The sequence below is a fragment of the Pangasianodon hypophthalmus genome, chromosome 17 (genome assembly GCF_027358585.1).
Source record: "Pangasianodon hypophthalmus isolate fPanHyp1 chromosome 17, fPanHyp1.pri, whole genome shotgun sequence".
In the NCBI taxonomy this organism is placed as follows: domain Eukaryota; kingdom Metazoa; phylum Chordata; class Actinopteri; order Siluriformes; family Pangasiidae; genus Pangasianodon; species Pangasianodon hypophthalmus.
In genome coordinates, this window is record NC_069726.1 from 5,986,016 (window position 1) to 6,000,118 (window position 14,103).

At 40.2% G+C, this 14,103-nt stretch overlaps 1 protein-coding gene and 1 long non-coding RNA gene across 12 annotated transcripts in view; one reads left to right on the plus strand and one right to left on the minus strand.

The window, feature by feature from the left end:
- Positions 1 to 8,045, minus strand: LOC117599320 (uncharacterized). Its single transcript, XR_004579772.2, has 4 exons — positions 7,959 to 8,045; positions 6,545 to 6,655; positions 1,925 to 1,997; positions 1 to 1,235 (listed from the first exon to the last, which is right to left on the minus strand). It is a non-coding gene; the product is annotated as an uncharacterized LOC117599320 (long non-coding RNA).
- Positions 3,704 to 14,103, plus strand: part of pargl (poly (ADP-ribose) glycohydrolase, like) — a 12,377-nt gene continuing 1,977 nt past the window's right edge. The window contains exons 1-14 of one of the 11 annotated variants that reach the window (XM_053241427.1): positions 7,325 to 7,467; positions 8,348 to 8,382; positions 8,913 to 9,017; positions 9,366 to 9,438; positions 9,550 to 9,834; positions 10,061 to 10,147; positions 10,243 to 10,332; positions 10,413 to 10,484; positions 11,783 to 11,869; positions 11,990 to 12,150; positions 12,935 to 13,014; positions 13,224 to 13,296; positions 13,375 to 13,450; positions 13,624 to 13,771. In XM_053241427.1, the coding sequence (XP_053097402.1) occupies positions 8,998 to 9,017; positions 9,366 to 9,438; positions 9,550 to 9,834; positions 10,061 to 10,147; positions 10,243 to 10,332; positions 10,413 to 10,484; positions 11,783 to 11,869; positions 11,990 to 12,150; positions 12,935 to 13,014; positions 13,224 to 13,296; positions 13,375 to 13,450; positions 13,624 to 13,771 (1,252 nt within the window). In that variant the 5' untranslated portion in view covers positions 7,325 to 7,467; positions 8,348 to 8,382; positions 8,913 to 8,997. Of the gene's footprint in view, positions 3,809 to 7,316; positions 7,468 to 7,615; positions 8,383 to 8,912; positions 9,018 to 9,050; positions 9,107 to 9,365; positions 9,439 to 9,549; positions 9,835 to 10,060; positions 10,148 to 10,242; positions 10,333 to 10,412; positions 10,485 to 11,782; positions 11,870 to 11,989; positions 12,151 to 12,934; positions 13,015 to 13,223; positions 13,297 to 13,374; positions 13,451 to 13,623; positions 13,772 to 14,103 lie in introns of those variants that run through there. The other 10 variants (XM_053241434.1, XM_053241436.1, XM_053241431.1 and 7 more) reach the window with 10 other exon arrangements.

Consider the following 14,103-nt stretch of genomic DNA (forward strand, 5'->3'; position numbering starts at 1 on the left):
TTAGGAGCATTTAGAAGCATTTATTGTTGGATCCAGAGCCTATACTGGGAACAATGGGTGTGAGGCAAGAATACACCTTGGCTGGAATGTCTGTATACTCAATGGCACCATGCACACACATTCACAAAATAATTCACAGCTAGACTCGCCTAATGACATGTTTTTTGGGAGGTGGGAGGAAACCAGAGAACCCAGAGGAAACCCAGTGAAGAACTTGTGAAACACTGCATAGATAGTAAGCTGAGTTCAGGTTTGAACAGTGAAACCCTGGACCTGTGACGCAGTAGTGCTACATGCTTTGCCACCATATTTTACGAACATGCTCTAATTGAATTTTTGCTCATTTATGCAGATTTGTTTTTCATCATGAATTGATTAAACAATCAATGCAGGTCAATTAATACATGTTACTTTGAATGCTAACATTCCTTGTGGTTTATTAATCCTGAAATTAATGGCTTGTTAGTGTTAACCAGTGAAGTAATTATGTTAGTTAAGGGAAACTTCAGTAATTTTGTTAAGGTTATGGAACTGTGAAACAAGCTCCAGGGTTTCCGGTTCGATCCTGAGCTCGGGTTACTGTCTATGTGGAGTTTTGCGTGTGTTCCCTGTGTCTGTGTGGGTTTCCTATGGATTCTCCAGTTTTCTCCCACCTTCCAAAAATATACGTTTCCCATAGATTTAAATGCCAATGTCACGTTAGTCACTGTTCCTACTGAAACACAGCCAGCTAAGCCGTCTTTATGACTGAAGCTCTTGATGTCTCTGCCCCAATAATGAACTCTCTTTCAAAGTCACTTAGATCTTTTCCTCTTGCTATCTTGACTGAAAATTGAGGTCCTCAGCGTACATCCCATACAGTATAGCAGGATGTGAATTACTGTCAATCATTTTAACAGTGCCTAAGTGCCTAATCTAAAAAATGTTTAATTCATTCTAATTCTTAATTCATTTCTATCTCTTCCTTGCTCATTTCTCATTTTAATTTAGTTTATTTCTCATTTTAAATGAGCCCATTGCTTGAATTTGCCTCTCAGTGTATGTTTATGGATGTTACACAGCCACAGATCTTCTAAAAATACTTATTCAGTTGTTAGACAACATCAGGCACACCTCTTTAAGTCAATTATGTCTTCATGTTCCTTTGTTTGTCAATCTCTCGCTCTTTTGCTGGAGTGTAATTGATATTCCGTCCTTGTTCCATCTTGTTAAGCTCTCACAGGGCAATGCCATATCTGCAGAAAAAGAGGAAAAGAACTGCCCTTAAGACACCGAGTCAATAAAACAGACACTTTACCATGCCAAGAGGGAATGGATTACTCCACTGCGACTCAGACCTGGGAAGAGAGGTGTAGGATGAATGGATAATCTGGATAATACAGAATAATTTATAGTACCATATGTATCACATTTGAGTGATTTTGTTGTAAACAATGGAGTGCATATGAGGCAGAATGGACCTGTGGTTATATAAGGAATGAGCTAGAATTTTGTAGTTTCTTTTCATCGTCCCCTGTTTGGGAATGGTACATTCCATGCCGATGGCAAGAACATATCATGGGAATTATCCAGCAGAGAGAGACAGCAGGAGGGAAAGAGAGAGGGAGAGAGAAAGAGCAAGAGAGAGGGAGAGAGAGAGAGAGACAGAGAGAGAGAGGCTGAGAGAGGCTAGACTGAAGCTGCTGAGAAAAGAACAATAGATCTGCAGTCTTGATGAGCGTGACTGAATGCGACTCTAGAGGTTTGGAACCAGACAAGTGCTGTAGGGAGTGAGTGCTTTGTCAGAGGTGCAGGGAACAAAAGGAGTCAGCTGACCAGGTAACAAGAGGACAAATTAGAGCCCGTCAAAGCATTACATCCTCACAAGCAATATCGATTTTTCATCCATTCAATTAGTTAATTAGATTATTAGATTAGACCTCACCTAACGTTAAAGGAACAAATTGAGTTCGATGCATGTTCCACAGGTCAGCGAGGAAAGGGAGACTGTTTGAGAGCTACAGAATAAAAAGAAAACATTGCAAACATTATCATTGCATTATGCTTTGTGTGTAAGATCAGTCACTTGAAGTGCCTGCATCACTGTGTGAGGCCAGTGCAGCAAAGGCAGGAGGGGGGGGATAAGTCAGACTTATGCTCAGCAGCTCCCTGTTGCCCTGGAAACAGGTGCTGAGATTCTTTGCCTTTTTTCCCCATCTTTTTCTCCTCGCTATCGATGTCAGTGCCACCTCCCACAGCCTCCCTTCCCCCACGACCTGCCGCATGCCCCCCCTTCCCTTTCCCCATTCCCGTCTACTGCAGTCATTTAACAATGTCACAGGCCAGAATAACCCACCTCCCCCTTTTTTTTTGCCCTCCAAGAATGGAAAGCCCGCCATATCAGGGTCAAACAGCACCCAGCTATTGCTCGCAAAGAGTGCTGGGGGATTTCATCCACTGCTGCGTTCACTTCTCTCACCCCCAGCCCAGGCCATTCCAGTAGGTTAAGTGAAAGGATACAGACAAAGAAGAATTTGAGAGAAGAGAAGCACATTCCTGCCTCCTGTCCTATTCCAGCAGTGTGCAGCTGTCAAATACACATGCATGATCTTGACCAGAGTGATGGATGAATTTGTTGATAGTGAAGCTGTAGCTTTTTTTTTTCTAATGGAGGAGATTTATCTACTGTTTAGACCACATTTCTCAATCTGAAGCCCAAAAGTGAAGCATGGTTCTTGGAATACATAGAGCAAGCTCATGAGGAACTGGAACTGGAGTGTTTGATTTCATTTTCTGGCCTTTTAAAGTCAACAGTGCTTTTTGGAGGGGCCGTGCTCTGCATTCCATTGTAGTGACTTCTCCCTGGCCTGGAGAGGAACATTCCCGGGAAGTGGCTAACAGCAATGAAAAAAAAAAGGGGGGGGTGGAGGGGGGTGGGAGCGAGCGGAAGGTGGGCTTTGGATGGCTGGATCAGGAAGAGAGTTTTTCTCTCCCACCTTCTCTGATCCAGTGACACAACAATATTGCAGCACTGAAAACAGGGCTTGTGCATTAAAATGCACAAAGAATCTACAAAATAATGTACACGAAAAGAATTCATATGATAAATTATCTCCTTTTGAAGCCTAGCAGAGCACATATGAGCCTGGTTCATAATTTCAGACAGCTGTGCTCATAGTAGATGTGTAAGAAGTCACCTCGAAGGGGCGGGGAGAGCTTGTTGTGCAAGCCTGCAGATAACAGTGGCGTAACTCAGAAGGACGTTAACAGCCACATCATTCGGTGTAACAGCGATTGAAGCAGGCATTCTGTCCCACTCAATCACACCATGGCACTCCTAATTAGGATGAAAAGAGCCAAGGCTCCAGAGAAAGTATGTCAGCTGGAATCTGCTGTCCTCTCTCACTGACATAGGAAGTGTTGTGATTCCTGTTGGCCGTGTGCTGGTGTAGTAAACACTGTCAGGGTTGAAAGATGTTCACTGTTAAAGGGCAACACCGAATCAGACACTTAAGAGTAACAGAAACGTAAATTAGCAACAACAGGAACTATAATTAAACAGTAAACAGAGGTGATCTGTAGTATAATGTGATCATTACTATTGGCTCAAGCAACATGGATAAGGAACAGGCTTGAGATAAGAGTCCAATCATGTGATAGTGAAGAAGAAAGTGAGGGGAGGGAGAAAAAAACAACACACACCCTCAGGGTAGAACCATTTGACTCAAACAGGGAGAGCTTTTCACATTTAAAGTGGGCTGTTGTTCTGGTTGCCAGAGGTGATTCTCTATGAATGGTGTCCTGCAGAGGGGGCAGAGGACTTTGGACGGTGAGTCAGCGAGGACAGATCTGCATTGTCAGTGAGACTTTATAACATTAGCAATGTTGGACTGTATCTGGGGGAAAAAATGGTTATAAAAACAACTTTTAAAAAACATGCAGTGCTCCAGAGATTAACCACTGGACATCAGGTACCTTTGGTACCTGAAGAATGTCATTAGTTGTGGTCATGATTTGCTGAGGTTGTTTTTTTTTTTTTATTTAGTTAAAACCACAGAGATGACACTGTTTGTAATAAATGCTGATAGTCACACAATGTTTGAAACTGAGTCTGTAGGAGCATAATTATTATTGACTCCAGTTAAAAAGAAATAATTTGAGTGGTAGCACCATCTATTGGTAGAATCACACTTACAGCAGATGATGGTCCTGAAGTACCCCTTACCCCTTTTAGCATTTTCCTTGTTCTAAAGCATTTTCAGATTTGCTATCTCTCTCTCTCTCTCTCTCTCTCTCTGGATCGATCACACTATCTTTCCTTTTTTAAACTTTGCACTGCATTACGGGAATGTTTTTAGAAATGGTCAGCCATATCATCTGTAAGTAACACATCATAACATTATAAGGAGGTTGTAGGTTCTATTAAACTATATCTAAAATTACTCTGACTTACAGATAAACTGAAGACAGTTCTGAAAGTAGTGTGACATCATTTGGTGCAATTAAACGTTTTGTATATCTGATGTGACACATAATGTCAAACTCTGACACTAACCACCAATGATGGAGTAAACAACACGTAGCATTACAATTTCCCTTCACTGGAACTAAGGAGCCCAAACATGACAATGCCCACAAATGCCCACAAATGTTTGGAGCCCACAAACATTGGAGTGGAAGAACTTGAGTGTCCTACACAGATCCCTGACCACATTAAACCCCATTAAACACATTTGGAATTGAACTGGAACACTGACTGCACCCCAGCCCTCCTCACCTGACCTCACTAATGCTCTTGTGGCTGAAAGGGCAAAAAAATTCCCAAAGCCACACTCTAAAATCTAGTGGAAAGCCTTTCCAGAAGAGCGGAGTTTATTCTAAAAGCAAAAGGGGGACAAAATCTGGAATGGGATGTTCAGCAAGCACATATGGGTGTGATGGCCAGGTGTCCACAAACTTTTGGCCATATAGTGTAGTCTAGTTCACTCAGCTAGCTTTGGCTCACATAAATTGCACAGCGTTTCCTTTGAAGCATTTAAAACTTAAGCTGTTAAATTGAGCCAGAGATGCTCGACTATCTCCACTGTCTTAGACATTGCTGCTTTGGAGCATTTGGCACATGAAGTGTAGAGTTTTGGCAGGAAAATGCTTTATTTTGACCAGGTCTTGAAAAGTATAATTAATTTTTACTGTGATAATAAATAAATATAGTGAAGGTGAACATTTTATTTAAAAAAAAAAAACTCAGGTAAAAGTAAAACTACTATGATTTAATTACACTAAAAAAAAGTACCATTACCATGTACTCAAGTACTGTAACAAGAACACATGTAGTTTGGTATTTTTCACCCCTGCTAACCACCCTATTGCAGTAAATCCGAATGTCTACCTTAAATTGTTTAGTTAATTCAGGTGAGCAATATTAATTTTTTAAAATGGATTTGTTGAAATGGATTTGTACTAACCCAGGGTCAGTATTAAAGTTGATGTAGCACAAATGTGAAATTTTGCCCTAACAATGCCACAGTTCAGATGTTTTTCTTAAACTGCCTGAATCTTCATATGGTTCTAGACTGGACATTGGACAGATATAGATGTTTAATGGTGAAAAATGGTGGTGCAGTACAAAAGACATTAGTCTGAGTAAAAGTACTGCTACTGTAGTAATAATTCATTTGAGTTAAGGTAAAAATAGTGATCAAGAAAATTACTCAAGTAAAAAAGTCTTCTGGTGAAAAACTACTTGAGTAATTATTTTAATTATTTTATTAAGTCTATATTTGACACAACTAATCTGTAAATGTGTGCGTGAATGAAAGGAGTTTTGGTTTATTTAGTATTTATTATAGTTGCTATACATGCCACTTGAAAGTTTTGAACATATGGAGCTTCTTAAAAAAAAGAAATTCTTTAAAAATGTAACAAGTGTTCCATCAAATCCCTAAATCTTTGTATTTATGGACTTGTCCAATTTCAGATTATATTGAGACTCTAAATAAGTGTTTTATTAACATGACATGACATGAAGGGTGAACCGGTTACTGTAAGCTTGTAGATAATTGACCCATAGGCACTGTTACTATCAACTGAAAGACAAAATATACTTTTCTACATATAAAAAATGACTATAAAGGGCAGTAAACAGTAAAAACTAAACCACATTAATATTTTACAAGTGGTTGCATCAGTTCTCACAGGTACAGTCACTCAGTTCTAAGGAAACTGGAATTCAACCATTTTGAAGAACCTGGTTAACTTCTTTTCTCACTTTTACTTGTACTTTCACTGTCATTTCCTTCTATTTGTGCAACACAAGATGGTTCCATTAGATTTTTTAATCTGAAAAGCGCTCTTTTGGTTAATAGGTTACTTTCTTTAACAACATATAAATGTTTCTCTGTAGTAAGTGTACCAAGTTCAGCCTCAATACTGCTATGCAGCTAATAGTAGTCCTGTGGTCGGTCAGAAACTGGGTGCTGATAAAGAGCTTGTACATCTGCAAGGTGACCAACACGCATAGGTTTGTCAGATAAAGTACCCAGTAAGAGAATACAGTGATCCTCACCCCTTCTGCTCTCCGGACCTGCCTGATCCATCCTGATGCCCTACTTCTGGTTGGAGTTCTCATCACTTGGAAACTACTCGCTGCTGCTGAGGATGGCTCCACACACACAACCTAAAGATAGATGAGATTACTGCTGATGGTACCACTTAGAAACCATGAAAATGGCTTAGGACTACAATTGCCGTGATAGCTTTAGGACTGCAATTTGCCACAAACAGTTTTGCGCTCCACTGCAAGTCTCCATCAGTGAACAGTTGATAATGTCAACAAAATAGACTTCATGTGAAAAGTATAATGAATTTCCTGGTTCCACAACTGTACTTTTTGACCACGTAGTACACAGTTATAGAAGGGATTTATTTATAATCGCACTATCCGGTGTCACCCACATGAGGATTGGTTCCCTTTTGAGTCTGGTTCCCCTCAAAGTTTCTTCCTCATGTTGTCTCAGGGAGTTTTTCCTTGCCACAGTTGCCTCTGGCTTGCTCATTAGGGACAAAGTTATAAATTTAAAAGTTTTATCCTGAATTTATATATTTCTGTAAAGCTGCTTTGTGACAATGTCCATTGTTAAAAGCACTTTAAAAGTACTTTCCCATGATGGACAGGGTAGAGGGGTCTGACACACTGCATGGCAACATATGGACTACAGTCAGTAGTGTGATTGTATAGTATAGTGTATGAATATTACACAGTGTTAAATTTGAAACACAGCCAGGGTTATTTTATGGCCACGCCCACTGATAAGAGTGGAAGCGGAAGTTTCAACACAACTGTGACGTCACTGGTGGCGAACATTGAATCATTTTATTCTTATGGAGAAAGTCACCTGAGTGCAGTAAGGAAACTTTCTGAAAAGCGTTTCTGCGACCCACAGATGCCTCCTTGGGTTTGCAAAAAACACTTCTGGAGCTAAACTCACAGTAAGCTTCATTTTAAATAACAATAAAGAGCGTTTTACTATTATTATTATAACTTTTTTAACTCTAAATTTAACTTTTTTTTATAGAACTGAGATTTTGTATATGTATATTAAAAATAAATTGCTGAACAAACTTATGCAAAACATTTGCAAAGTTTCTACTGTAAGAAAAAAAGATGTTGCGTAGAGTAAATAATAATAAAGTGTGCATGTAAAGTTAAGTAAACAGACAAGCAGCACTGTTTTGTTCTTGGATTTTAATTTTAACCGTAAAACCCTGTATATACGCGCACCCCAGATTCTACCGCTTTGACAATGTTGTTCTTCCGGAAGTCGCATGTTTTCAAGGCAACATTTCCTTCATTTAATATGGTACTCTGCACTGATAGACCAAGCTACCGTTGGTATATATATATATATGCGCTTTTGGTGATGCAAAAACTTTTGTTTCCGTTTGTTCAAACAAGAGTAGATTGGATTTAAATGATTTACCGTATTTGTTGTTTGACGTTTCTTGTAGCTCTTGTCACGTGACTAAGCTAGGATAAGAGTCTTGTGTTTTGCGTTGTGAATTATTTCGTGCTCCCGTGACCTTATTTATTTATTTATTTATTTATTAAGTATTGCTTTTTTCACGCTATACAAAAGAATTTCAAACCAGCTTAATGTACATGGTGTGTAAAATGCCAGTCTTTGGTGGAGGTAAAAACAAGAGTCTTTTGTATTTCCTGTCGAGAAGTTAGACGACTAACATGAAGAAATTTATCATCGGATATTTAGCTTTTTGTACCAATCACGGTCAAGCAAGATGTCACTCTAAGGTACAGCCCACTGTGTGTGTGTAAAAACTATCAGTATCACTTTCACATTCGTTTTTTCAGCAGCCGTCTCTGTGTCCGGAGCTGACCGACACACAGTGAGTAAATAAGCAGCTGAGCTGTGTTCACTTTCTGCATGTGGTTTACTGTTCACAGTGATCCTAACACACCAAATAGAAGTTATCTAAAGTCGAAGTAAAACCTGTTAAAACAGTTTCAACGTAGTCGAAAGCTCACCATTGACACACTGGTACTACATGACACACACACACACACACACACACACACACTTCAGTTCAGTGAGCTTTAGTACATTTAATTTACTGCCAAAGCATTGAAAAGTCAACCACACATAAACATATCTATCTATCTATCTAAAAATATATCTTTATAAGGCTTCATTTTTGGTATCCACATTATCAGATTATTTGCAAATGTCTTCAAACTGCAGCTCAATCCAGAAAAATATTTACTATGGGACATGCTGAAAAGTTGCAGGGCTAATGTCATAGAAAACAAATTTATCATCTATTAATATTAAATCAGTGGACAACACATAGTTCATTCAAACAAACAAACAATTAAATGCCTAAATAAGTGTTATATTGTCTTAAATTTGAAATGACAGGGACTTCCAAGTCGTGCGGCAGAAAAGTGTTCGCCATATCATCAGCAGGTCAAGAGTTTGAACCCTGAAGGTGCTACAGTCATCCATGGGTGTGTGCAGAAGAGGGTAGATAACGCTTTCCTTCGAGTGTGTTACACTGCCCTGTGATGCAACATGAGCCGCAGTTTGAAAAGATGTGGTTGGAGGAAGGATGTGTAAGCTGGATGTTAGTAGTTGTATGATAGGGGGAACTGGCAGGTGACCAAATTGGGGAGAAATATGGGGGGAAAATATGAAATTGCATGGCCTTATACTTTAGGATTTTGGGCTATTATGTTGCCATATTTATTTCTTATGATAGAAATCATGCACACACACACACACACAACTTGATGTCTGTAGATGGTGTGGATGCCATTACAACCTGAAAATGTTTTGTACTTATTCACCACAAATTCATTCATTCATCTTCAGGTTCTCTCTGGTTTTGGAGCGTATCCCTGGAACCCTGGGCCTGAGGCGTTTTCTCCATAAACACTATACATTTGTATTTTCATTTTATATTCATATCGGGATTAATAGTTATACAGTTATTTTCTGAACTGAATTATCTTTACCTCTTTAGAAATGAATCCACTCTCACCCTCTTTCCCATCAGATGGCTTGTAAAAATGACAGCTCTCAAGTGAAGGCTTGCCTCGATCACTCAGACATGGCCGGGGAAAGCAGAGCAGGAACGAGCCGAGAGACAACGGACAGCTCATCCCCGAAACAAAGGCACAGTCAGTCCTCCGGTAATGAGGCCACCGACTCGAGGCAAAAACCAGGGGCTGAAGCACGGTCAGGAGATACACGGGATGAGGGAAAGCTGAAGAGCACACCTGAGTGCCACATGCAGCTGGACAAACTGTCTGCAAACAGGCAACACACAGTGCTTATAGATGTAAGAGCCTTAACATTAATATCAAATCATAAAACAGCCACACACCAAGCTTTATTTGTTAAGCACCTTGTGGCATTAGAATAGTAACTTGTGGTTTTTCATTTCTATACAGGACAGTGGTAGCTTAGCAACTTGACAGAGAGACAGGGACATGCGTATAATTACGTGCAAAGGTTAGTAGTGAGTGTAACTTCAGCCATCCATGCAAATCATTTTGTCTCAACAGATAAAGGAATTTTATGCTGGCAGAATAGTTCCATATAAGGGAAAGCACGTTTGGGACAGCAAGCATGTGAAATTACCCCAACATTATGTAAGTGTATTGTTTCAAACACTTTCGGTACTAAATTTGTAGAGGGAGTTTCCATCACTGAAAATATATTTATTATGTGTTTTTTTTTTTCATAGCCACCGAATGCCATGGAGCCTCGCTGGGCAGTCACAGATAGAGCTCTGAAAAAACTTACGCAAAGGGGTGCTTCAGTAGGAGATGTAGAGGTATTATAATGTACGTACAACATAAAATTCAAAGTATGTACAGGGCAGTGTTTACAACTGAGTGTCTTCTGTTATTTCAGGGGGCCATTAAAATGTACAATCCAGCCCACAATAAGGACTGGAGTTTCGAAGCCCTTTACACATATGTAGAGGTCAGTGATTAAATAAGCTAATGACTGTAGCCCAAAGGTTGCTCTGGACAATTTGACAGCCCTCTCAGAGACGATCAGAAGGCCACAGCCGACCAGATACAATTTGGGTGTTGGACTGGTGTTCCTGGTGATCTACCAAACAAAAATAACCAGCCAACAGCAGTCCTGTTTTCAGAAATGGACATGATGAAAGATAGAGATCAACACACTGCATCGTTAAAGATAACCTTTAGTTTCTAAGGCCTGGTTTATACTTGCTGTTAACGGTGTGTATCCTGTGTACATTTGGCACATTGCTTGTTCATTCATTCGTCCTTTAAGTAACTGCTTTATCATGGTTAAGGTCTCTGTGGATCTGGAGTCTATCCCATGAACATTGGGGACTAAGTGGGAATACACCCTGGATTGAACGCCAGTTCATTGGAGGAACCTGGAGGAACCCCACATAGACACAACGAGATCATGTGAAACTCAGGATCGAGCCAGGGACCATGGAGCTGTGAGGTGGCGACATTACCTGCTGCACCGCCACAGCGCGCAACAGATGTGCATACCCGAAAAATTTTATGCAATGTGCGCATGTAGTGGAATAGCAATATAAATGTTGAAGGCAGGATAGTGAAGCAACGCCCTGAAGAACACAAGCAGCATCGGTATAATGAGAGAAATAAACTCTGTTGTCACAAGATTAATGGTTTGATTAATGGTTTGTCAAGATTAATGGATCGTTTAATGGTACCATCTTCTTTGGCACCACTGCCATTGGTTCTGCTGTTTTCTCAAGATCCATGTTTTCATAACCCAATCAACTCCCGTCATCTTCACTGTTGAGCTGTCCAGCGGAAGTGGTTGAAGAAGGTATCCCAGTGCTGGTGAAAATTGTTTAGAGTCCAGAGGTACAGAAAGTATTCAGACAAGTTTGTGAACAATGGGATGTTTGTTGGTGCCATATTCACACCAAGTATAAATCTGGCCTACTGTACACCTGCAAGATGGAACAACAAGGTAGCCTTGCTAATACAGTGACCAGTAAATGAGCAGTGTTTAAACACCCCAGTAATGCTGCTCTGCCTGATGAACAGTAGCATGTCAGTGTCACTGCTGGCTGAAAATGGTCCACTAGCCAGATATCACCTGCTCGGCTGTGGTCCTGTGGTGGTCCTTGGCCGTTGATTGATAGAATAGAGAGGGAGTGACTAAATGTGTATAGCACCAGTTGGGAAACACTATACCTACAAAGCAACTTACTGATATATTTTACACAATAGTGATTGCGTATTTATGAATTAATTCCCCAGAGATTACCAAAGCTGGAGAACAATTTTTCCCATTTGATCTCAAAAATGGCCAAACTGGCACTGAAACTGCCTGAGCTCATCCAACATGTAAGTACCTCTTTAGAATTCTATTTATTAAGTCAATGTAAAGATTTTCCCTGTGAATACATTTTTGTCATTTCATTATTTTGGGCCGTTAGTTTATTTCTGTGTTGTGCATGTGTGCAGCCCATCCCTTTGCTGAGGCAGAACTGCAGCCACACCATAACGATGTCCCAGGAGCAAATCTCCTGCCTGCTGGCCAATGCTTTCTTCTGCACCTTTCCCCACAGAAACACACGTCATGCCGGCAGTGAATACGGCAATTTCCCCACCATCAACTTCAGCAGGTGTCACAGTTCACTCTACTTCACTTCCTTTTATAGTACATGTTACTTTGTGTAAGAGCACTTTATTTGCAAAGGTGCTTCTCAAGAAACCCAGGCTTTTCTTTTTGTTGTTTTTTATTTATTTTTTTGGGTCATTCCCATCAACTAGCTACACTAGCTCCATCTCACATGACCAACCAGGGAGGGTGAAGGCTAGTATGTGCTTCCTCTGAAGCCAACCGCATCTTTTCAAACTGCATCACTGTCTGCCCTCTTCCACATACATGAGCTCGCAGATGCCCACGATTGGCTAGTGGCGCTATGATTGACAGGGGAGAGAGCATAATGCCGTCCCTCCCACAATGACTTGAGGAGAACAAGCTGAGGATCGAACCAAGGATTCTGGACCTGGGAGGGAATAACGCCATCCACTGGGCCACCATGCTGCGCTTTTTTTAATTAGTTAACTAAAAAAAGTCTTCCCTAACTCAATAACTAAAATAAAAGTAAATAAACGTCCTTCCTCTTTTACTACTAACAGTTATAGACAAGGTTTAATTAGATTATTCCTAAATTTCACCAGACTCCTAGCTTATAAAATTACTTATAATAAAACACCTGCTCATATGCACTAGATAATTGTTTGCCACTAGACAAACGAAAAATGTACAAGCTTTTATTGGCTGCACGGAGACACAGTGGGTAGCGTTGCAGCCTCACAGGGTCCTTATCTTGAGTTCCTGAGTGTCACACTTGCACTTCTATAAATCTAAAATCATGCATTCTGCTTTTGTTCTTTGCACAGCCTGTTTGCTGTTAGGTCTCCACGGACGTTGGAGAAGCTGAGAGCCCTTTTTCACTACTTCAACACTGTAACCGAAGAAGGTAATGAAGGCACATCGGTATATTGTCATTATAATAGTAGGTTGCTTTAACTGTCTGGAGTCATGAGCAGATGAGAAGCTCATTGAAGATATAAGACTCACTCAGTGTTGTTCACTGGACATCACCTCATTCTGACACATCTTTCTTGTCACATTGAAAATTGTAATGCTTACCGTTAGTGCATTATGTTGTTCTGTGTTGTGGAACAGCCACCAAACCAATTGGACTGGTCACTTTTGAAAGAATTTGCCTTCACCCCTCTAAGTGGCCTGAATGGAATAAGTAAGTGACCTTCAGTTGGTTTGTGAAGTAAATGCAATCATGCAGAGTAAGCTCTCACTAATTCGGTTTGACTTCTAGGCAGATGGAAAATATGACCAACCTCCGTGTGTATTCGAAAGGCTTGATCGAGAGGGAGGGTCAAGGCATGCTGCAGGTTAGTCTTTCAAACTCAACACCCAGGTTAGATTCTGCAGGTTACTGGTTATTTTAGATATCATTATATTATAATGAAGAACTAAGTGGGCTGAGATGCGTTCACTTTAATTTAACCAGTTACCATAGTAACCAGTGAAACCTCATGATCCTTTTCTCTCTCACTCTGGAAAGGTGGATTTTGCCTCCAAGTTTGTGGGTGGAGGAGTGCTCGGGCAAGGACTGGTACAGGAAGAGATTCGCTTCATACAGTGCCCTGAACTGATTGTGGCCAGGCTCTTTACTGAAAAACTGGCTGACAACGAATGCCTGAAGATCACAGGTAGGAGCCAGTGGACTTTTCTGAGATGGTTTGGTCATCTTAAACTAATAGGATTTGGGTGCCGATAACAAAAACCAAAGGTGACTCTAAATATCCTCTGACATGTAAATGACAACAAAAAAACTAGACATGTATGTAAGAGGTGAGTTATTTCTGGATTTGACTTTTTAATTTCATATTTTTTTTAAGGTTAGTCTAAGTAGGCTAGGTTTAGTGCTATCTGATGATATTTTTCCACCTGCTTTGCGGAAAAATAGCATTAACCACAGACATAGTTACGCTCATCTGCATGATAGCATTTTATTGTGTGAATTCTAATTGGATTTATTAGA